Source organism: Oryctolagus cuniculus, chromosome 16 (assembly GCF_964237555.1).
Source record: "Oryctolagus cuniculus chromosome 16, mOryCun1.1, whole genome shotgun sequence".
In the NCBI taxonomy this organism is placed as follows: Eukaryota; Metazoa; Chordata; class Mammalia; order Lagomorpha; family Leporidae; genus Oryctolagus; species Oryctolagus cuniculus.
Window position 1 is genome coordinate 27,485,013 of NC_091447.1, and position 23,555 is coordinate 27,508,567.

Here is a 23,555-nt window from a genome sequence, read left to right on the forward strand (position 1 = left end):
TGTCTGGAGCTGGTCAGTGGAGCCAAAATAAAATCCAGGTCTTCTAATGCTCAGTCTAGAGTTCCTGTCACCCCATAAAGCTACCCATGATGTGAATTCCCATGGGGCAGGAGGCCCAAGTTTGGGAGGGGGCAGTCGGGCTGTCTAGGAATCAGTTGGGGAGTTTATTTAATGTGCTGATTGCCAGATCCCTGTGCACCAATTTGAATTTCATAGAAGCTCTCCTAAGTGAATCTGATGCATGGCCAAGCTCAGCAATCATCAGACGACGTTATACAAGACAGAAGAGCAAAGAAACCAGCAACTAGCAGATTTCCATTAAAAAATGCAAGTCATTCTCCTTACTCACTCTATGAAAAACAACATGGAAATATGCAATTATAAAGCTCAAAATAGCTTCTTCAGGAGAAGAAAAACATGATTCATACTTCTAAAGATGCTTAGGCCACAGCTGCAATCTGTTCTTGTGGCCAAAACCCTTAGAAAGCCAAATTAAGGGAAACCACATTGGACTTGATTGCTGGGATGAACTCTGTTCTGCTCCTTTCAGGCAGTCCAGAAAGACCTCCCTAGAAGGCAGGGAGCAAGTACACTCTAGAGAGACAGCAGTGGGCTGACTTTGGCTCGGGGCTGCATCCGACACCCTGGCTTCCTAGCCTACAGCGGCCATCCCAGAACACCTGGCTCCGTTCAGGTCCCAGGAGATGCAGCAGCTGCAGAAGCGGAGGCATTTCTGGACAAGTGATTTCACTGGCCTGAGTCCTCACAGAGTTCCACCAGAACATGGACCAGGCTCTGTGCTGGTTGAAGTTGGACTCATTTCTCACAGCAAGCGGGTGGGTAGGAAAAAAAAAAAAAAAGCAACTTGAGAGCTGTCTGGAAGCAGCTGGGGATATAATAAATTAGGAAGTCACATAGCTATGTGTTCTGAAACACAAGATTGAAAATAGATAATGCTTTCCTCTTTGGGGAACATACTGTAGTGTTGGTATTTTCAAATTCCAATTTGGACCCAGTGGGCCTTCTTGACCAAACTTCCCTAAAGAGGAGGGGGAGGGCAGGGGAGGAAGCAGAGCCCACTTGTATAACTCATTCTCACTTATTTTAGGAGAAAAAAAATGTTACTTGAAAGGTTTCAGGGCAAAATGCAAAGTTCATAAAAAATTTAGTCATGTCTGAAGGATATTTTTGGAACTGACCCTGAAGCAAATGGAAAGCTATTCTCTTCAAGAAACAAATGCTCATGAAGTTTTTACTATACAGAACCTTGGAAAGATGGATGTACTAGGAATTTAGCCCTCACGGAGCTTAAACTCTGTGAGAAGACAGCACATTTAAGAAACCATAAAAGCAGTAGTTGGTGGTCTTCCACAACAGCTAAAGCAAATAGCACAGGAGTAATCTGTGATAGTCCGTTGCGTCCAGCATCTGGTTGACCTTGGTCAACTGACCCTCTCCCTGAGTCTCAGGTTCATCATTGGTAAGTGGAGATATTGTGCAGGTTAGCAGAGGAAATGTGTGCTTAGCATTGACTTTAAGGAACTGCTATATAGGAAGTATGCAATAAACGGCATGGCCATTTTTAAAATAAGTTCTTTCTACTAATCTTTAAATTAGCAAGTTTTTTTTGATTGATGTCCAAGTGCCTGGGTCTAGAAGATATACTTAGTATCTACCTTTTAATCTACTCCAATCACCAGGTTAATCTCTACATCCAAAGGCCCCAAGGTTAATGGTGACAGTAGTGACAGGTAGAGTCATTCTAGAACTTTCTATCCTCTTCTACTCCCCAGCAATTGAGGTCTTCCTGGGGAAAAAACTGAAGGCATAGTGTGCACGGGAAGTGTGCTAAAGACTTCAGCTGTGGGTGTGCACCTGTTTGGTCTGTTTCCCTCATATGTATTTCACATTAAAAACTACAGGTTGGCATTTTAGCCTCATTCCACTGTAGTTTGATATCCTGTTTCAGTTTGACTACTTTCTTGTTGTGACCTATTCTATTTTACAATCTTGTAGCACTCTGCTTACATCTCCCCTCCAATGGCAGGTTGCTGTCCACACTAATATTCTACTTCTACAACTTACTAGTATTTGTGAGCTCATGGACTGGTCTATCAAGAATCTACAATAAATGCTGGTGATAATGACTACTACCCTGGAACAAATATGTTCAGTGGGTCTCAGTCTGGGGTGTTGAGATTGCATTTCTGGGGCCCGGGGAAGACAGTTTATGTATGCACTTTATATTTTTGGAGTAAGATTAGCAACTTTAGTACTAGATGGATTTTATAGATTACGCTTGATGATATCATTCATGCAAACTGCCTCCTTCATCCACTGAGATTGTTACTTTTATGTTTTACGTTTATTTTATGTTGTTTCTTCTCATAGGTATATAAGAAGCTATGTGTCCCGAATGCAGTTTGCTCTGCAAATAACCCCTGGATTTTAGGCAAGGCACAGTGCTGCAAAAGACCAGATGGAAAGATGGATGTGCAACTTTTAGGCAAGGAAGGGCCTTGTGAGCAACACCCCTGACCTGTGCTGGGTGAGCTCAGGCTGTGCTGAGTCTTTTTTTTTTTTTTTTTTTTTTTGACAGGCAGAGTGGACAGTGAGAGAGAGAGAGAGACAGAGAGAAAGGTCTTCCTTTTGCCGTTGGTTCACTCTCCAATGGCCGCCGTGGCCGGTGCGCTGCAGCCAGCGCACCACGCTGATCCGATGGCAGGAGCCAGGTGCTTCTCCTGGTCTCCCATGGGGTGCAGGGCCCAAGCACCTGGGCCATCCTCCACTGCACTCCCTGACCACAGCAGAGAGCTGGCCTGGAAGAGGGGCAACCGGGCCAGAATCCGGCGCCCCGACCGGGACTAGAACCCGGTGTGCCGGCACTGCAAGGCGGAGGATTAGCCTAGTGAGCCGCGGCGCCGGCCTGTGCTGAGTCTTGTTCAGACCTCTCTCAGCAAGAAGACTTGGCCAGAATGAGGACACCACTTCCGTGGTGACAGATGCCTCATCGGCAGCGGCTCAGCTCCTCACTCCTCCATGGCTTCCCCAGGGGAGCCTCATGCCAGCGGGGCTCCCAGCACCTTTTGCTCTCTTGAAGAAACAGGTGGCCAGAGCTGGACTAGAGTTTAGACATTTTGGTATCAAGTATCTCTTCAAATTACCATCTTAAAATGGTTTTCTTCTGGTCACTGGGAAAATTACTTTCATTTTAGGTGTGTGTGTGTGTGTGTGTGTGTGTATGTTTGTGCAGAAGGAGAGAAAAAAAAAAAAAAAACAGTGAAAGATAAGGCAAGCATAGCAAAGTGCCAATACAATAATGGAACCTGGCCAAGGGAAAGACATACGCTGTGACTTGAATGTGTCCCCCAGATGCATGAGTTGGAAAACCCAACTCAGTAATATGGACAGCGTGGACCTTTAGGAGGTGGTTAGGTAATAAGGCCTTGGTCCTCATGAATGGATGAATGGATGAATGTGGTTATCTCAGGAGCAGTCAGTTATTGTAGAGTGCCTTCACAATGAGTGGGTGAATTCAGACCCTGCCCATCCATCTCTCTTTTTCATGCACGTGTGTTCCACCAGGGGATGCTCAGCACGTTGTCCCTCACCAGATGTGGGTCTCTTGATCTTGACTTTGCAGCTTTCAGAAGTGTAAGGAATAAATATCTGTTCTTTATAAATGGCTCAATCCCAGGTATTGTTATAGCAGCACAAAATGGACTAAGATGGTATATAAATGAATTAAATAAAAACTCAGAGGAGTTTATTTGCACTCATTTTCCATTGCTACCCTTTAATAATTCTCCCCTCCTTATTCTTTCAAATGGACTCAAGGATCATCCTGTGAGGTTTCCACCCGAATTGGTACTTTAGATTATGGGCCAGTACACTAATTTGGAGCCAATTACATCTTTCTCATAACATTACTATTTTCCTATCAGGAATAAGGCATTTTGTTTATTTACTTGCAACTTTTTAAATATATTTTAGTGACATCCTATTTTTTTAATCTAAATCCAAGGATTATTCTGAATCAATTTACATTTTCATTGCCACTGCTAAGATAATCTTTTCTTCCATTTTATAATTAACTAATTACTGCTGACATATGGACAAGCTAACTTTTGTTTACCCATTATCTAGTTGCTGTTCATGACACTGATTCTAATAGCTTTTCTTCTACTTCAGAGACTTCTAGATGGAAAGTCTTACTGTCTACAATGTGAAATATTTTGTTTCTATCAATGACCACACCTCACATCATGTCTTCCAGTTCAAGAAATAATGCTGGTGAAGCCTCCCACTTTACTTCCAGGTTTTCCTGGAAAAGCTGTTTTAGTGTCACTATTTTAAAGACAGGCTGTTTTGTTGCTTTGCAGTAGTTTTTTTTTTTTTAAATGATAGGAATGTGTTATTATTTCATCATTTTTCATATATGATATGAAAGGTTATCAAATGAAAAGTAATCAAATGAATGCTATTTTAGTGTTAATTGAAATGAGCATTGGGCTTTTACATCAAGCTTATTTATGTGATCTGTTTTCTGCATTGAGCTTCTCTTGCTTTCCTGGAATGAATGAATCTCTGAGCCAAATTCAGGGTTTTCTGTGGGCAAATATGAAGTCCTTTATCACCTTTGCAAGCACTCATCATCCATTTTTTAATTTTATTTTTATTGGCTCTTGTTTTCACCAAGTATTATTTTTCAAAATCATCTTCAAGCTTTGCTATAAATCATCTTAGTATTTATGGGAATTGGAGCCAGGAAGTACAGATTATTAATAAACAGCAGAAAGTACAGCAAAAGAGACGGAGATAAAATGCTGCGGGAGTAGAGGAGGGTGTGATGCCCTCCCACAGCGGCAGAGAGAAGGAATCACAAGTTGCCCAGGCTGTGCTGGAGATGAAGTGGAGGAGACGCACTGCTGTAAGGCAGTGGGAACCTGTGTCCTCAACAGGTCTCTCTCTCTTTATGCAGAAGGTGGGCAAATCTACAGAGCCCTCCTTCCAACCTGGAGCCTTCCCCCCTTTAGAGAATACAGGAATGGATGCCGCTTGGTTGCAGCTATGTATCCGTTCAGAAATAATGTGAAAAAGAGTAAATTCTTTAAAAGCCTAGGATAAATATAGAATATTTTCATCCATTTATAATTGAGATGTGCTTGATATAGCCTCTTTTTACATGGCCAAGTTTAATTTCTCTCAGCAATCACTTCCTATGGAGAAAAATATTTTATTGCCAGTTCAGAAATATCTACAAGTGCTGCCTTCTGCAACATGAACGAGCCACCACATGAATTCTTAAAACAGACACTAAACATACAGAAAGAGTTGGCTTTGCTATAAGATAAATCTCAATGCTCTAAGTCCTTACATATTTAGGTTGTTTCCTACAGGAATAGATCATTTCATAGTCGGCACTTGAACTTCATTTCCCCACCTGATTTTCAGATGAGAATACTGATAATAATAACAATGATGATGATGTTCCCATGCTACAGATGGGCAGACAAAGAAACCCAAGGTTAACCCTCCTGACAAAAGCCTTCAAAACAACTAACATCTACTCATAGTTTCTGATTCTAAATGCAAGAATCTGACACAAAGCTCTCTTGCCTTGTGATACCATTTGGACAAATCCTGCCTGGTACCTTATACTTATTCTAAACCACCACTTCTGATTAAGTTGCTTTCAAAGAATGTTTCACGCATTTACTACTGAGCCAACTTATCAGTGCAAAGCATAGAAACAAAGAGAAAAATCATCTTCCAAACATGTCTAAATGCTCAGGGACCTTTTCAGCCTGACACGGTGAGATGATGGTAACCCTGATGTAGCATCAACATGTGCGCCATCCCATATGGAGTGTGATTTTGCATCAGCATCTCCTCTTCGAGTTGAATTTGCTTAATTACCAGTTTTTACCCAAATCCATTGGGGGAATAGTTTGCTTCTGCTTTCTTTTGATAGCCAGGAGTGTCTTGACCCTGAAAAGAACCTGAAGGGTCAGGCATACACACAATGATCATAGGCAACAGGTAGAATGACGTTTCTATTCTCCCCATGACAATTTTAATGTGGAACACATTGAATGCAGCTTTCTAAAGATGAATTCAGGTTTTAAAATAACGATTTGCTTTTTTGTTGCTGTTGTTTTTTAAACTGAAGGCTGAAGTGTTTTACACAAGTGGAAGTAGAAGATGAAACGTCAAGAGAGACTCAAGATCTGAGAGTGCTCTGCTTTCCACGGAGCAGGAGAACATGCTAGGATGGGGAACAAAAAGATCTATGGGAGGTGGAATTGTCAAAAGCCAAGTTCCCTGAACTTTCTTGAGCCAGAATGTTCCACAAATGAAAGTGACAGATAGTATTTCTCACTGCACAAAAACTCCCCATGTCCCAGCGCTCAGTGTCTACTCTAATTGCTGCTGCTTCCAGTTGCTGCTTTCTGTTACTTGCTCAGGCAGAGGTGTCTGCGTGATGAATTGAACAAGGTGCTCAGCTCCACTGGTGCGTTATAATAAATATTGCCACCACAAGACAAAGTAAGGAAATGGTGAACATTTTCATAATGTGGAATGTGAGTTCCTTTGACACTTCTTTTTAAAACAGAGACGTGGCTATTAAATATTAATCTAATTATAAATAGTCAAACAAGTGAAGACGGAAAGATTTTTTCAAGAAATATGAAGGTTGCAATCTACAATGTCTATCCATTCTGTCTTCAATATACGTGAGAATAACTCATCAAAAAAAGGGTAGCTGAGAAAGTGGAAAGATCTATTTGCTAAAAGTAAACTAATGTAATGCAGCGTTAGTGTCTCAGTGATGAAAAAGAAATGCATTATAATCAAACCTCAGTTTCTGTTTTTCTGCAACTTTTGATACTGCTTCATTAAAAAACAAATACTAGTGTATTCCCCGGCTCCCAATAAAGATAAATGACAGAGGATTATACCCTGACAGCAATTTGTTATAGCTTTCTGCATCAGTAAGGAAAATGCAGAAAAAACTTTTTAAAAATAAGACAGAATTCAGGGCTCCAAATAGTTACTCCTCCCATCTGACAGAACTCCAGTTTTCTTTAGCTATGTCTTGTAATCTAATCCTCTCTTGTAATCTAAGAAGGCTGATTTCGCCTTTAGTCTAGGTAGCAGGTAATGACTGGTCTGACCTCCAGATGGCCCCATTCACCTCATCTATGGCTACAATAGGGACTGGTACAGGCCATGGTGCTACTTAGAGAGACATGACGCTGGAGACATTCCCACACACGAGGAGAGATGCACTTAAGAGTCACTTGTTCCTCTGGACACAGGATAGAAGCCACCACTTGGCTATCAGCAGAACAGAAAGATGGAAAGAGCCTTGGCGCCTGATGACATCAGCGAACCGTAAACATTAGTTCTAGGACTGAATCAGCTCTGGATTTATGTAGTAAATGTTCTTCTTGCATAGGCCGATTTGAGTTGGGATTTCTATTATTTGCAGCTGAAATCATCCTGACTGCTGCATTATCAGGGTCAAGGTGAAAGTAAGGTAACCTTTTCCTTGCTGATGGCCTTATATATTATCGTGCTCTTGTCACACCCAGAAAACATGATCCAGTTCTAGAGTTTTATGTGCTGATGGGACACTTCTTCCTATTGAAACCTCCTACTGATTTTCACTACCCATAAGGTAAGGTCCCAACCCCTCGTTCAGGCAAGTACTTATGATTTAATGACTGGCATTTAGCCTAGCAGTTAAGACGCCACTCAAGATGCTTGGATAGCACATTAGAGTACTTGAGTTCCATACTTGCCCCTGGCTCCTAGCTTCCTGCTAATGCAGACCCTGGGAGGCAACAGTGCTTTCTCAAATAATTGAGTTTTTGAAACCTGAACTGAGCTTTCAGCTCTTGGCTTCATTGTGGGCATTTGAGGATTGAGCCAGAAGACGGGAACCCTCTCTTTCTCTGTCTCTCCTTTCTAATTAATTAATCCTGAAAATAAGAAAAGTGACTCCAGTACACCTAAGCTACTGAGCCTGGCCTCTCTTAAATATGCTTAGAACATTTATGTTAGCCAACAGTTAGGAAAAATTACCTAATGCAAAGGCTATTTTACAGTCCAATTGAGTATCTCATGTAATTTACTGAAAACTGTGCTAAATGTTAAACCAGAATGATTGTACAGGGAGACTTTCACACCATCTTAAATTCAAAAAGCTGAACCATTGCAAGTTAGGGACCATCTGCACAACTTAGGCTCTGGCTTCCATGGTCATGTCCAGATTCCTAAGCACCTCTCTTTGTGATTTACCAAATTGAAACTAAGGCAAAACATGTGCCTTGCTATCAAAGGAGCCTCAAGAAAAAGGGAGATTAAAAGGAATAATTTTAGCTTATACACAGAAAACAAACGAGAAATTATTCCATGTCCTGGTTTCAGTTGTCACTTACACCAGAGCACCCTCTCCACTTCAGTTAATATGTACTTTGCTCACTGACAGTGAGATTCTATGACTTGCAAAACAACTACCCATCTTCAACTAAGGCAACATCCATTTAAGCCTCCTACTAGCAGGAATTGTCTTTATTTTATAGATAAGTAACCAGAAGTTCAGAACAGAGAAAAAACATGCCTAAGGCACGTAATTAGTAAATGAGCTGTGATTCAAAGATGGGACATTCAGATGTCCAAATTTAACCACTGTACTTTCCTGCCTCTTTCTAGCTGTTCTTTGGGCATACTGGATACCAATTTGAGCTCAGTGACCCTAGACAATATCCAATGAGTACATGTTTTCCCTTCATTAATAAACATAGAGGGTATTGATCTTGAATCACTTACAGGGGTGTTAAAGACTTCAAATAACTGATAAAATATGCTTCTGAGAACACAAATAGATTTTTTTAGGCCACACTATGAAAGGTTAATATTTGCCTCTTGTAAAGCTAACAATTGGGAAGCAGAAAAATCACGCTTTTTATAAAGCAACCTAAAAACATACATAAATATTTGGTATCAATAATTTAATTTATCATTAATATGTTTGCTTTAAACACCAAAATATAATTGGTATTTCAGAAGTGTGCGTCCCCAAGAGACTTAAAGTCAAAAGAGAAAATGTTTCTAGAAAGTTGAATCTTTCTTCTGTGTGAACATCCCTTTTCTTCCCCAGTTAGATTTTTAACTGAGTACTCCTTCAGTCTCAGCTCTTGCTGAGAGAACAAGACTGACCGTGGTTGTCAAGGTCAATCTTTAACACGATCTAAGAAGTGCTTAAACCACGAATTCAGCAATGGAGAAAAATAGATGCAACTAAGCCACAAAAGATGAATTTGTATGTGAAACTAATTTTCCTCACAAGAAAAATAGATATCTCCTTCAATATAAGGGCACATTTAGATTTTTTTTCATATTAGTAACTTATTTAATATGGCAGTGGGCAAAGGACAATCCATTAAAAAGTAATTTTCCCCTTACCACAGGGTGTTCTATCATTTGATGTCTAGCAGTCAATCACAGCACAGCAATCCTTTAATATTTCATGAGCAGAAAACAACTCATTTGGGCATGTAGACTTCAGAAATGGGAAAGTTGTTTCTAATCCTTGAAAAATGTCCAGAATGGCCTTTGCAGCTGATGGCAAGCAAAAGGTAAAACCAAAAACTTGAACTTCAATCAATTAAAACACTGCACAGGAGCGGGTGCTGTGGCGTAGTAGGCTAAGCCTTCACATGTAGTGACAGCATCCCATACGTGTTCTAGTTCACGTCCCAGTTGTTTTTCTTCCAAGCCAGGTCTCTTCTTATGGCCTGGGAGAGCAGTAGAAGATGGCCCAAGTTCCTGGGCCCCTGCACCTATGTTAGGGACCTGGAAGAAGCTCCTGGCTCCTGGTTTCAGATCGGCCTAGCTCCAGCCACTGTGGCCATTTGGGGAGTGAACCAGCAAATGGAAGATTTTCTCTCTCTGTCTCTCCCTCTCTCTGTCTATAACTCTACCTCTCAAATAAATAAATGAAATCTTTCAAAAAACACAGCACAAATAATGCTTTAGAACAGAAAATGGACACTTATTAAAAAGTCTAATGTCTTACAAACTCATAGGAAAAAGGTGAGTCCCAGCTCTTCTCACACTTTCTGATATCATAAGGTGTTTTCTGAAGTTTCAGTGACAGGGCTGAGAGGGTCCACCTGTGTCCCAGCAGTGTCTATCACTGCCCTGGGCCATCAGAAGCACTCAAAGGATTTGCACTGAGCAAATAAATACAGGTGTTTGGTATTTCCCGGTGAAGGAAAAAGACCCTGAGAAGGCCAGGCTCCAGCTGTCCCAGGCCAGCCTCACTGCAGAGTGCAGCCTGAGCAAGTGTTAAGTGGATGTGGCAGGATGCTTGGGGTCTTCTCTGCATCAGAAGGTGGGAGATGAAAGAGCCCACAGTGCAAGGACATCTCCCGGGCTCCCCATGGCACCTGCCTTCATAGCCACTCTATCATCCCAGCCAATGGGAATGGAGCTCTGTCCTGCTTCCCTGATTGACTACCAGGATCCTCAAAAGGCCAACAGGACTGCTCGATACCTGCCAGAAGTCAGACCTTTTTCCCTGTTATGTGCCCAACCCCACACCCATGCACAGAGTGAACAGTCACCAGAGTGGGACTGTCTGCTCAGACTCCCACCACCGTTGTTCCCCTCCACCGACCAGGTGGGGTCTCGCTGGTGCAATCAAGTCCACATACACCCTGCCCATGCACATTCAGGAATGTGACCCTCTTCCAAGTTCATGTCCTCTGGTTGAATATTATCTGTCCCTAAGGAGCTCCACTCACTGCTATCACTGCGATTGCAATCACAAAATGAACACAGCTACTCAGAAGGTCACCCCAAATATACCAAGCCATTGCTAGCTATTCCACTCTGGGAAGGTTGTGGGTATGGAACAGCCCAGTGAGGTCAGTGGGTGATTTACCAAAGGACACGGAAGTCTTCAGTAGAACCCAGCTCCCCCTTATTTCCAACACTGTCCTTCTCCTATACCACCTATTTTACAGGTTAACCTTTAGCACAAGAGGCAGATGTCCCTGGGCAAAGGAGAAGAGCAGAAAGCTGGGTACAGCACATCACAGCACAAAGGTCAGGCCTTCTGCTGCCCTCAAGAGGAGGGTAAGCAGCCAGAACATGTTAGGGAGGACGGAAAAGCAGGGGGCAAGAAGGGCAATGCACAGCATTATCATGGACACAGAAATCCCAGCCTAGTAGGGCACAACTACCTGCTAGTCACTGAAAAACTCAGATAGCCTTGAAATGTTTTTTAGCAAGGGACTTTCAACCATTTCCCCTGTAAAAGTGAGATAAACGTGAAATAGTCGCAGCTATCAGATGGAGGAATGCAGTAGGATTTGTTCGATTTAGTACTTACATGCTTAAGCTGAATACACAGTGATACTGCAGCCTGAAGTCTCAAGGAGTTACTTTAATTACAGAGTAGATATGATAATTCATGTCAAGGATCCATGTAAACTGAAATCTTAACATTTAGTGAGCAATAAACCAGAGTAGATTAACACAGGAATCCCTCAGGTCAGGGTGCTACTGTTTTAATGCAAAAGTTTCTTGTTGGGGTTCATGTGTAATGAATTGTCATGGCAGCTCCATGATAAAGCCAACATCTTTCCACCAGCCATGCTTGCTGGAGGTAGGTAAGCTCTCCTTCTGGGTCAAACAGTCTTACGTCCTAGCTTTTTTCTTACTAAATGCTACATTTTCTAGTTTATCTGAGCAGCACCTGTCAGTTCTACTCTGTAAATAAAATATAACTCTCTTTCCAATGGCATTATCTGATTCCTTTCCATTCATTATTTCATACCATTACCCCAAGCTCTCAAGCAAGCAAATACATTCACAGTAATACCAGACACTGCAACATTTTTTCTGGTCTATATAGTCTTCTCTTGCAACTTGTGTTACCAGGCCTATGTGGAAAGATATATATGTGACAGTTCTGTAGGTGTGGGAGGGGAAATATACTTTCAATATACTTTAACACACTTTAAAGAGAGTCAACATTGACAATGACAATGGGGGCAGGTTAAATCATATATACCATCATGGCTTAAAACCAAATGATGCCAATGAGCAAAATGCAGGGAATTTATTATCCCTCGTTCTCCAGGATGTCCTCTTATAAACTGTGTAATGAAAGTAAGAAAGAGCAAGAAGCATAACGCTGGTCAAATATTTCATTTTCAGTTACTCACTTTCTTAGAGCAAGTATTCCAAACAACAGAAACACTGGCAGCAAGAGAATTTCATTAAGGCATTCAATTTTCTTTATAGAGAAAAACGATTTTGCAAGAAGGAAAAGAAAATGATCTACTGTTCAGTTATAAATTGGAATTTAAAAAAAAAGAAATCCATAGATCTTTTCCTTAAACAGCAACAGGGCTATTTTAATACATACTCAATTTTGTATTATTTGAAATTCAGCCACAATACCTGCAAATTTCTCTAGTCCTACAGGCTCTAAGAATGTTTCTATCCAGAGTCGACTCTGCAGAAATACATACACTAAAAACCTGAGCCAAAAAGTAGGGCTTCTGCAGCGATGAGCACACGGAACTGCTGGCCCCATGGGAATTCTTTGTGTATGTTGAGACCAAACCCTGGAAGCTGAGCCTCCACCAAGCTTTCTCCCATGCGCGAAGCAAGTTGTACTTACGCAGCTCGCCCACTTTCAAGATCTCACACAGCATCTTGGTCAGCTCTATACTACTGCGGCCAAAGGGACATTCATGCTTATCTTCTCGGCTACTGTTCTCCAGCACAATCTGCAGTGGAAAAAGCAAATAAGTCACTAAGTGAATTCAGTGGCTGGAAACATTGGGACATGGCTCCACTCCAACAGAGACAGAAGCATACAGACATCTATTCCAGGTCCCCAAACACAGACTGTTGTGGCCAGGACAAAATAGTATACCACGTACAAGAGGCCTAAAATTCTCATGCTTTCCAAAAATCCCAGGACACACTCTGATCTGTAAGAAAACATTTTCCTTAGATGCTGTGGAGACTTTTCCAAAACAACTCTTTACTAAGTGACAAAGCTACTGTCTTGTCTTCCAAGCACTTCCCTTCCCTTCCAATAGCTGTTCCCCAAACTCTTCCCCAGTAAGGGTTGCCTGGCACCCCCATGCCCACTATTCCAGCATTTCGATTGTGCACTTCCTGCATAGGTTTCTTTCTTCCTTTAAATTTATTTTTTACAAATTTTTAAATTTTAATTTTTAGTTTTTAACAGATTCAGTGTGATTTGTAGCTACAATTCTAAGAACATAATGATAGTTCCCTCTCTCTGTGTCTCTCTCTCTGAAGAGATTTCTGGGTTCCTAGAAGGTCTCACTCCCTGGTATTGTTTGAAAGGTGTCTGGGGAACGTGTGATACAAACCAGACCAAGTCCTTTCCTGTGATTTCACATACCAAAGGGAGAAAAGCAGCCACCTCTGATGGTGCCCACTGAGGATGGTTCAGGAGTTTCAGGCAAAAGAAAAGAAAATGAGGCCAAATGCAAAGGAAAGCAGACACGAGACACAGCGTCTCCACTTACTCCTCAAGTGTAACTGCTTCCCTGTCCCCATGGTCTATGTGTTCAATCAGTCCCCAAAATATCTCCATCCATTTCATAAACTCACATCTTTCCTCAAAATACTTAGAGATATTCCTATCACTTATATCCAAGAGAACCACTCCACACATATTAAAAGCAGAACAAAACAAAGCTCTAGAGTTATTCCACTTCAAATTCGTACGTCAAGAAAAAGAACAGTACCTGAGGGTATTCCTTATATTACAAAAGAACCAATTCATCCATGGCTGAAGCTGTTCCCAAAACTCTTAGCCAGTAATAGTTGCCTGGCACCTCCTTACTGGTTACAATACTTTGGATGTTGGTCTCAGTAGCATCTGCAGTCATGCTGCATAGTGTCTTTTGTTTTTTAAAGATTTATTTCTTTTATTTGAAAGTCAGAGTTACACAGAGAGAGAAGAGGGAGAGAGAGAGAGAGAGAGGTCTTCCATCTGCTGGTTCACTCCCCAATTGGCCGAAATAGCCTGAGCTGCACCAATCTGAAACCAGGAGCCAGGAACTTCCTCTAGGTCTTCCCACATGGGTACAGGGGCCCAAGGACATGGGCCATCTTCTACTGCTTTCCCAGGCCATAACAGAGAGCTGGATGGAAAGTGGAGCAGCCAGGACTAACTGGCGCCCATATGGGATGCTGGCACTACAGGCAGTAGCTCTACCCACTACAATACAGCACCGGCCCTGCATATTGTCTTAATGCTCCTCAGGACTCTTCAGTGGTAAGGATGATGTTTTAGTCACTCAATCAACAATATTAATTGAGCACTTATTATTTATCTCCCAGGGAGACAGCTGTGCCCCATAAAATAAGAAGCAAGACAGAAAATGGTTCTGAATTCATTGAGTACCCATTCTATTTTATTTTATTTTTATTTTTGTGACAGGCAGAGTGGACAGTGAGAGAGAGAGAGAGCCAGGGAGAAAGGTCTTCCTTTTGCCGATGGTTCACCCTCCAATGGCCGCTGTGGCCGGCTAGCTGTGGCCGGCGCATCGCGCTGATCCGAAGCCAGGAACCAGGTGCTTCTCCTGGTCTCCCATGCGGGTGCAGGGCCCAAGCACTTGGGCCATCCTCCACTGCACTCCTGGGCCATAGCAGAGAGCTGGCCTGGAAGAAGGGAAACTGGAACAGAATCTGGCGCCCCAACCGGGACTAGAACCCGGAGTACTGGCGCCGCAGGCGGAGGATTAGCCTATTGAGCAGGGGCACTGGCTCAAGTACCCATTCTAATTAAGGGAGCCAGATTGACAACAAAAGAGATAGAAAGAGTTTATTACAAGGACTACGGAAAAAATATACTTGTTGAGATGATAAAGAGTAAGGAGGCGGGCTTTGGAGGAGAGCTTAGATAATTACAGCGTAAAGGAAGGTTCTGTGACATCTGAGAATGAAAGGCTGAGAAAGACCTTGCTGTGTGAAGGGCTATGAGACAGAACATTCCAAGTTCCCAGCAGAGGGATCAAGATCAGAGTCCGTGGGGTGGGTAGGGTGTACTCTGGGTAGACCAGCACCTGCTGATCGACAATGTAGTGGTGCCAGAGTCCGCACCATGCCAGGCAGCAGTTCATGTTCCAGGAGCCTGGACAGGGTGGGCAGGAGCAGAGGAATCCAGGGACATTTGAACGGCAAGAGAGAGGCAGACAGAACAGAAGACTCAGGCAGGGGAAGACGGTCAGTAAAGAGATAAAAGGAAGAAAGGCTGGAAGGAGGGAAGAAAGAAGGGGAAGTAAATGACATTGCTATCGACAGGATACTTACAGCAAGGGCAGAAATGACAACAGCTCAATCAATACAGGGTAAGTGGTTTCAAATGAAGGAGTAGGATTTTAATAAACATGTGCCCCAATTATTTTCTGTATAAACCAAATACCATACCTGTGGGGAGCAACCCGGACTAGACTAAGTTACTGGAATTAAGACTTATTCTATGCATCTGCTCTCCCACAATACGGCGCTGAGAAGGGAGAAACAGCTTCTACACAGCTGCCTCCAGTTCAACCAATAAACTGTGCTCCTGATTGGAGGAGAGCAGCGTACTCGGCGTGTGGGTAGCAGAGTTGGGATTGGTGGAAGAGGACTATAAAGGAAGAGAGAGACAACATGCACCAGGAACATCTAAGGGGAACATCTATCTGAAGGAACACCTGTGCAGCCCCCGAGAGAGCCGGCCGGCGGTGTGCCACTCTCCTGCGGAAGTGGGGAAAGTGGCAGGGGGAACTGCCCTTCCACGGAGGTGGAAGGGACGGTAGCCAACCCAGGAAGAACCAGCAGCAAACCCGGGGAGGGCCGAGCAGACGAAAGAACAGCGCAGGGTCCTGTGTCGTTCCTCCACGAAGAGGGGGAGCGACAATACCCATAACACACACACACACACACACACACACACTCCTCAAGGGTCTTCAAAAAATCATGAACAATGTGTATTTAAAAAAAAAATAGGCACCAGTGTCAACATTTTTGGACCAAAATAAATGTATCTCATAAGCTTTTTGAAATACATTTATATATGTATATATCATTATATTTATATCCACAGTCCTCCAAGCACAAAGTCAACTGTTTCCATTTGGAAACAGCATTGCATTTTTAATCTGGCCGCACTAACAACATACATAAATAATCTCTTCTCACCCCATGCATCATGAGCAGCATGCACAGCCTTCCTCATTATCACTTTATCACCCTTAGGACTGTCCAAAGAGACAATGAATCATTCCATTTTGTGGAGTTCCTCAACCACTTGCAGCATATGCTCGCATAAATAACTGTACATTGAAGATTATCATGAACAGAGCTGTTCTGTCTTTGGGTTCTGTGAAAATAATTCTCCCTCACAGTCCCTGTATGGAAAATACACATGGGTGATTTGGGGCCCTGAGAAAGTGGCTGGAAACTCCCAGTAAACCCCTTCTCCTGCAGAGCAGGGAACAGCCATCGCCAGAGTTCCCAAGAGCCTGAGACCTCTGCACATCTCGTCTCCAGCCTTCCTGCGCGAGGGGAGTCTGGACCCGTCCCTCTCTGCCTTTTACGGGAACCCATTCTGCTCTACCAAGAAAATGCGGATCAGGAAAGCAGGAGAGGACACAACTAAATTCCCCCCTATCAGTGAGTGTTATTTTTCTTTTGAGAATCTGGTGTCAGAGACAGCCAGATCAGGCAGCAAATCTCAATCCACTTATGACAGGAAACCAACGGAAATAAACAGAGCAAGAAGACAGAAGATAGCAAAAGACAGGAGACAGATAACGTGCTGCCCTCTATGGGCTCCCCACTCCCAGGGAACACATTCCCTTGTATTTCACATTAACATCCTATTAACATTTCATGAGCACATCAATATTTAATGAGGATGTGATCTGCATACACTGTAAGTAGAATTACGGCAGCCAATAAATGTTCAGGAAACATTTCCGAGGCAAAGTTTATTAGCAGGCACTAAATTAAGTGGTAATTTAAGTAATCAATATGTAAATCAACTTGGGGAAGTCTTTCTCTTTATTTTTTAATGTCCCATCTTTCTTATCATATTTATCCACCTTAAGAAAAATAAACCCTCCTTCCTGACGGAGCTCTGTAGTCTAGGCAGACACAAATACCACAAACATTTAAAATTACTTGTGCGCGTCTTAATGTCAACACACTGAGAATGTCTCTCAATTTCCAACATCTCACTAAATCCCAGCCCTTCTGAAACGAAACTCTCTCATCTCATTTATCTCCCTGAAGACGAATAACAGCTCCTCAGGGTGAGTGACCCAAGCTGCCATGAAATGTCCCCAAAGATCTGATCTCCATAAATTCTGGGTTCCCTGTGCAGTGCCTGGTGCTGCTTCTCATTCTCCAGTTGTGTGCAGCAGGAACTATTAGGCTTGTGAGTACAAGGCCAGCGTCCTCACTGCTCACCCCTTCTTGGCCTCCAGGGACTACCCTAGCTTGTCACTACCATTTCAGCAGTGCCTTGCTGATTTATAGTCAGCTACTTGTCCCCGACAGGCTCTCTTCCACCTTCTGTTGAAGGCTGCCCACCGGGGCTGTGTCTAATGCAGCCTGCATTGCCCGTGGCAAGCCCTGGGTGAAGCTCCAGGGCTTCTCCAATCCCTACCATCTGGGGAGGCTTCCTTTCCTCTCTAACTTGGGGTCAGGTGAAGCACAGCCATCTCCTCACGGGCCAGTGAGGACAGCAGGAGCAGTGGTGCTGTCTTCTCCCCAAAGAGAGGGGACAGTGGGTCTTGCCCCAGTTCTGACATAAAACTACTTTGGGAAGCACAGACAATGTGGAGACTCTGGGCAAAGCTTCCACTAACAAGTGAAGGCTTGCACAAGCTTTGCGTCTCTTGGTAACATATGCAGACATTCATAAAACCCACCTCACAGAACTGCGGTGCCTATCAAGTCACACAAGCAAGGCACAGTGCCTAAAACAGACGCCACAGAGGACATGTGGCTATTATTATTAATAATAATTATTATTACTATTACTTCTCTCTCTCTCCCCATGTGACCCTTGGAAAACATTTCACACAACACTTTTACCTGCAACTAACCTACAGTCACAGCTCAGAGCCTGACCGACCCTGAGAATGGGCCTCTGGGGACACAGGAACCACAGCCAGAGGCCTTCTTGCTCTTTAACCATACAAGAGAGGGAAACCAGAAAGCGGGAAACCAGCCTACACCTGAAACGCAAGATAGGAGGTCCCACACACTCTCCCAGAGGAGGAATTCAGGGAGGTGCAAGTGTAGAGTGTGAACAAGGACCCTGAAGACCAGGTCAGCTCATGGCACAATGATTCTAGCAGTCAAATCCCATTACTAAGCAGTTTCAGCCACCACAGGACTCCTGTCCTGAGACCCTTGTCAACTCCCATGAGCCTGAAAAACCTGTCTCCTGACCCACTAAAGGGAAAAGCCAGTCTTATTCTATATTAAACCAATCAGCAAACTAACAAAATCCTGACTTGTAGCAGTGAGATTCACCCACAGCCAGACAGGGAGGGTTCCACACCAGCAACAGATCAGGAAACAGCCAGAAGGAAACTTTCACCCTTAGATCCCATGCATATAGGTTAGGCAAGCAGCAGTGAACAAAGAGAGGTTTCCATCTCTAGCCTGGCAGCCTAACTCCACCCCCTCACATGCCAACCCACTATCATGATGCTCCCAAGTCTCCTCCACTGTGAAGACGCCATGAGCAGCTGCACACCGAGTCCCATGTGGAGACATCATGCAAATGGAGATGCCATGCAAACCTTCTCAGAGACATCACACACACGAAGCCTTCCCAAACTCCACTCAGGGCACCACCTCCTACCCCATATAGGGGACTCCTGAGCTGGGGGGGGGGGGTGAATTCCTCTCTCCTCGGGCAGATCCTCATGGCGTGCATCACTCCTCGTGGGGCTGCCCACATTCACACTCTCTTTGCATCTCTTAATAAATGCTGCTCCATTCTTGTACTTCATCTGTGTCTCTGAATTCTTAGCTCATGTGGAGGTGAGGATCTGGACTCAAACATCCAGGGACCATATCCCCACCACTTGAAGTGGTGATCCAGCCCACAACAACATCAGCAAGACCCTGATCTCCTCCAAGATCCAAGAGGAAACTGGTTTTGTTTTCTCTCACAGAGCCTCAGCATCCAGGAAAGAATCACTTCTCCATTCTCCCTTGCTACCACAGCTAATGATGATTGGTCCCCAGAAAGCCAGAGGCATGCACATGAGAGGTTAATTGTGCACATGAATTTTGAACAAGTCCATGGAATTAAACAAACATGCCAAAGCCCTAATATGAAGATTTTAAATGAGCAGAGAAAGGACATTAAAATTATAGAAAGCATGCCAAGCGAGAAAACAAAACAGAACAACTTAGAATCAAAGGCTGCTAGCACACTGGATCTGCCTACAAGGTCCCAAAGTGATGCCCCCAAGTAAATAAACTTAAAAAGAATAAAAGCTTTAAGGATGCAGGCAGTGGGCCACAAAAGATAAACTGCCACTTACATTTACAGAGAGCAGGTATCTCCCAGGTTCTATTCCAAGGGCTTTGCACTGACTGTCTCATTCCAGGTGTAAGAACTAACACATGACAGAAACACTGCACTACCCCATGTCACAGATGGGAAACACAGACTGAGATGTTGCATGACTGGGCCAAGGTCTCACTGCACAGACGTGAACAGACCCAGCATGGGAACTGAGGGGGCCTGACCCCAGAGCACACAGTGTTGGTTACTGTTCCCTAATAAAAAGGGAAAAGAAAAATGGTAAAAACGCTTTGATGAGGAGAGGCCTTATGCTAACAGATCAGTGAACAGCAGTGTGGCTCTGCACAGATATGAACGTCCTGGATCTAATTCTAACAGACAAAGTCCACTTCTTGTGATGATGCGCACCTTCCTTCACCTCAATTTGCTCCTGGAAAAATGATGGTGGAATGCCTACCCACAGAGGACTGTAAAGGTTAAATGAAAAAAAAAAAAAAAAAAAAAAGGGATGAGATCTCCTTAGTGCCTGAAACATTGCACACACTTAATCATGCAGATGATCGATACTAATATTGTTATAATAACTACATGAACTCTTATTTGAAGGTGTTACCACTCCCATCTCTGGAATATTCTTGTATCTCTAGGGCAGAGCTATTGGAAAAACACAACAAAAAGCAACACACAATTGCTAAAGAGATTATTAATCTTCCTCCTTGGCAAAATAAGGACTCAGATGGAATAAATAGCCTAAAATTATTTGAACACCTCTTTGGAACATTGATTCTCAAACATTAGTAGGTAAGAGAATCACCTGGAAGACTTATGCAGACAGTGACTGATGCACCCAGCCCTGAGAGTTTCTGATCCATCAGGACTGGAGTGGAGCCCACGGATTTACAAATATAACAAGTTTCCAGGTGATACCGCTGGTCTGGGGAACCACAATGACAACTGCTGCTCTAGAACAATCGTTCTCTACCTCTAGTGTGCTTCAGAATCACTGTAGGGCTAACGAAACATGGTCTGCTGGGCAGCTCACCAAGGGTTCAATTCAGTGGGTCTTGGGCAGAATTCAAGTAAAACTACATTTTTCTGAGACAGTAGGGATATTTAAGGAGGGAGTGTTAGAAAAAAACATGGTAGAGAATATTTTAAAATCATTTTTGAGGGATGGCACCATGGTTAATCCTCCGCCTGTAGCACCGGCATCCCACATGAGTGCTGGTTCTAGTCCTGGGTGCCCTTCTTCCAATCCAGGTCTCTGCTATGGCCTGGGAAAGCAGTAGAAGACAGCCCAAGTCCTTGGGCCCCTGCATCCGTGTGGGAGACCAGGAAGAAGCTCCTGGCTCCTGGCTTCAGATCAGTGCAGCTGATGGCTCAAGTACTTGAGTCCCTGTCAGTCATGTGGGAGACACAGATGGAGCTGAAAGCTCCTAGCTTTGGCTTGGTTCAGCACTGGCTGATGCAGGCATTTGAACAGTGAACCAGAGGATGGACGAGCTCTCTGTGTCTAGTCTCTATGCCTTTCAAGTAAGTAAATTAAAGTTTTAAAAAAGAAAGAAAAGAAAAAGAGCCCCATCCTCTCACCTTCCCTGAGCCTTAACTGGCCATGTAGAGCAGGAGCTGTCCATGGGGGCCCAAGAGGTAGTGCCTACGTCAAGGTTTTGGACAGATCCCACAGAGCTGAGCTGGGCTTTTGGAGGTTAGAAAGGACTGAGGTTTGTGTGTGACTGACGGTCAGGGAAAAGAACACTTAGAACAGAGTTGCAAAAACTTAAAGAGCTGCTTCCAAGAGTCAAAGAACAATAAAACCCAGGAAAATGTAAGACTAGTGAAAAGCCAAAAGCAGAAAACTCACACGGGGAACTGAGATAAATAACAATCTGGACAAATGAGTGGAACAGTATAAAACCCAGCTAATGAGGTGAAATGCTTCCAGAATAAAATTAGGCAATTGCACATACAGCAGCATAATAAAGGCCATAAATATAAAATGGCAAGGAATTGACTGGGTAATGGTATAGTAATTAAAGCCTAGAGGTTCATAATAGACCTCGAATTGAACATTAATCAACCAAAAAGAAACGCTCCCTGCACTTTGATATAGTACAACAAAAGCAGGACATGGGAGATGCACCCAGCAATCCCAGCTGTGCCTGGCTGAAAGGCCCTCTCTTGCACAAGAGGGGAGAGGACCGAACAGCAGCAGGGATGTCTTGTGTTAGTTCCCCCACAATGACCCCAGCATCGCTGAGGGAAGCCCAGGAATTGTATCTGTTACTACACGAATTCCACAAGGTAGCAGTGGGAATTCAACAGCAGACTCTTCCATCAAAGAAGCTGGGCTAGAAGATCTCCCTCCTAAGCCAATACAGGAGCGTCTGGGGCCAAGGATGGGCAGAGGTCAGCAAGCGCTTGAAGGCATCACGAAAGGTCTGCTTATTAAGGGCAAGCGTTCTGGTGTGGCAGTTAAAGACACCAGTCGGGATGTCTACATCCCATATCAGAGTGCCCGCAATCTGCTTCTGGTCCAGATTCCTGTCAATGTACACCCTGAAAGATAGTGGGTGATGGCTTAGGTACTTGAGTCCCTGCCACCCTTGCGGGCGATAGGGATTAAGTTCTGGGTTCCTGGCTTCAGCCTGATCCCGCTTCCACTTAAAATAAACTGAAAGTAAAATTTTAAAGATTTATGTATTTATTTGAGGCAGAGTTACAGACAGAGAGCAGGAAAGACCGAGAGAGAGAGAGAGAGAGAGAGAGAGGTCTTCTATCCACTGGTTCACTCCCCAGATGACTTGGAAGAAGCTCCTTGCTCTTGGCTTTGGATCAGCCGGAGCTGGGCCGATCTGAAGCCAGGAGCCAGGAGCTTCTTCAGGGTCTCCCATGTGGGTGCAGGGGCCAAGCATTTGGGCCTTTCTGCTGCTTTCTCAGGCCATTAGCAGGGAGCTGGATCTGAAGTAGAGCAGCTGAGACTAGAAACGGTGCCCATATGGGATGCTGGCACCAGAGGCAGAGGCTTAATTTACTATGCCACAGCACCAGCCCAAAAAGTAAATTTTTTAAAAATGAAGATTAATCTATTTAAAGCAGCAGTTCTCTAACTTGAACTTTCACTAGAATCCTACAAAAGTTCATTAAAACACAGATTGTTGGGCCCTACCTCCAAAATTCTGGTTTTGTCATTCTGGAATAGATCCAAGAATCTGCATTTCTAGCACCTTCCCAGATAATCTGTGCACCACTGACTTAACGGTTTGTCACACTACACTCCAATTTTCCATCATTAGCAAACATCCTGTTTTCAGGAATATGCAAAGCAATGAGAGTAGATGAAAAAATAAATTAAGGCTGAATGTGCTTGGTGCTTTTCTCTTGTGAATAATAAAAACATGATTAATAAGAAATAAACTCCACATGCAGAGAACATAGATTGTGTTTTCCAGAGGTTGGGGAAAAAGAGGACTGAGGAGGAACTACTTAATGGGTATGGGCTTTCCTTTTGGGATGACGAAGCTGTCTTGAAATAGGACAGTGGTGGGGGTTGCGTAGCACTGCGAATGTAGTTATCACCACCCACAGTTCACTTTACAATAGTGAGGTTCAGGGTACGTGACTTTCACCTCAATTTACACTTGATCTTAGCCAAAAGGCCAAGAAGTGATTCACCTCAATTTAAAGGAAAGTAAATACACATCAATGTTTACTGCGTGCAAACTCTCAAGTGTTTGGCTCACTTGCTGCTCAGAGGCCACAGAAGCAAGATTGCATTCCACACATGAAGCCACGCCATGGAGCTTGATGTTCAGACTGGACCAGACAGGCCACGGCCGTGTTCTGAAGGACAGAACATTCATGTTGACACTTAACCCCCAGTGCAAAAGGATGAAGAATTGTGGCAAGAAGTGGTCACTGTCATGCAGTGGGTTAGGAGACCACT

The 23,555-nt window shown here is 43.6% G+C and overlaps 1 protein-coding gene across 8 annotated transcripts in view; it reads right to left on the reverse strand.

Moving 5' to 3' along the window:
* Nucleotides 1–23,555, reverse strand: part of ELMO1 (engulfment and cell motility 1) — a 573,401-nt gene that overhangs the window by 248,922 nt on the left and 300,924 nt on the right. For all 8 annotated transcript variants that reach the window (XM_070059727.1, XM_070059724.1, XM_002713762.5 and 5 more), the window contains one exon: nucleotides 12,707–12,815. In XM_070059727.1, the coding sequence (XP_069915828.1) occupies nucleotides 12,707–12,815 (109 nt within the window). The remainder of the gene's footprint in view (nucleotides 1–12,706; nucleotides 12,816–23,555) is intronic.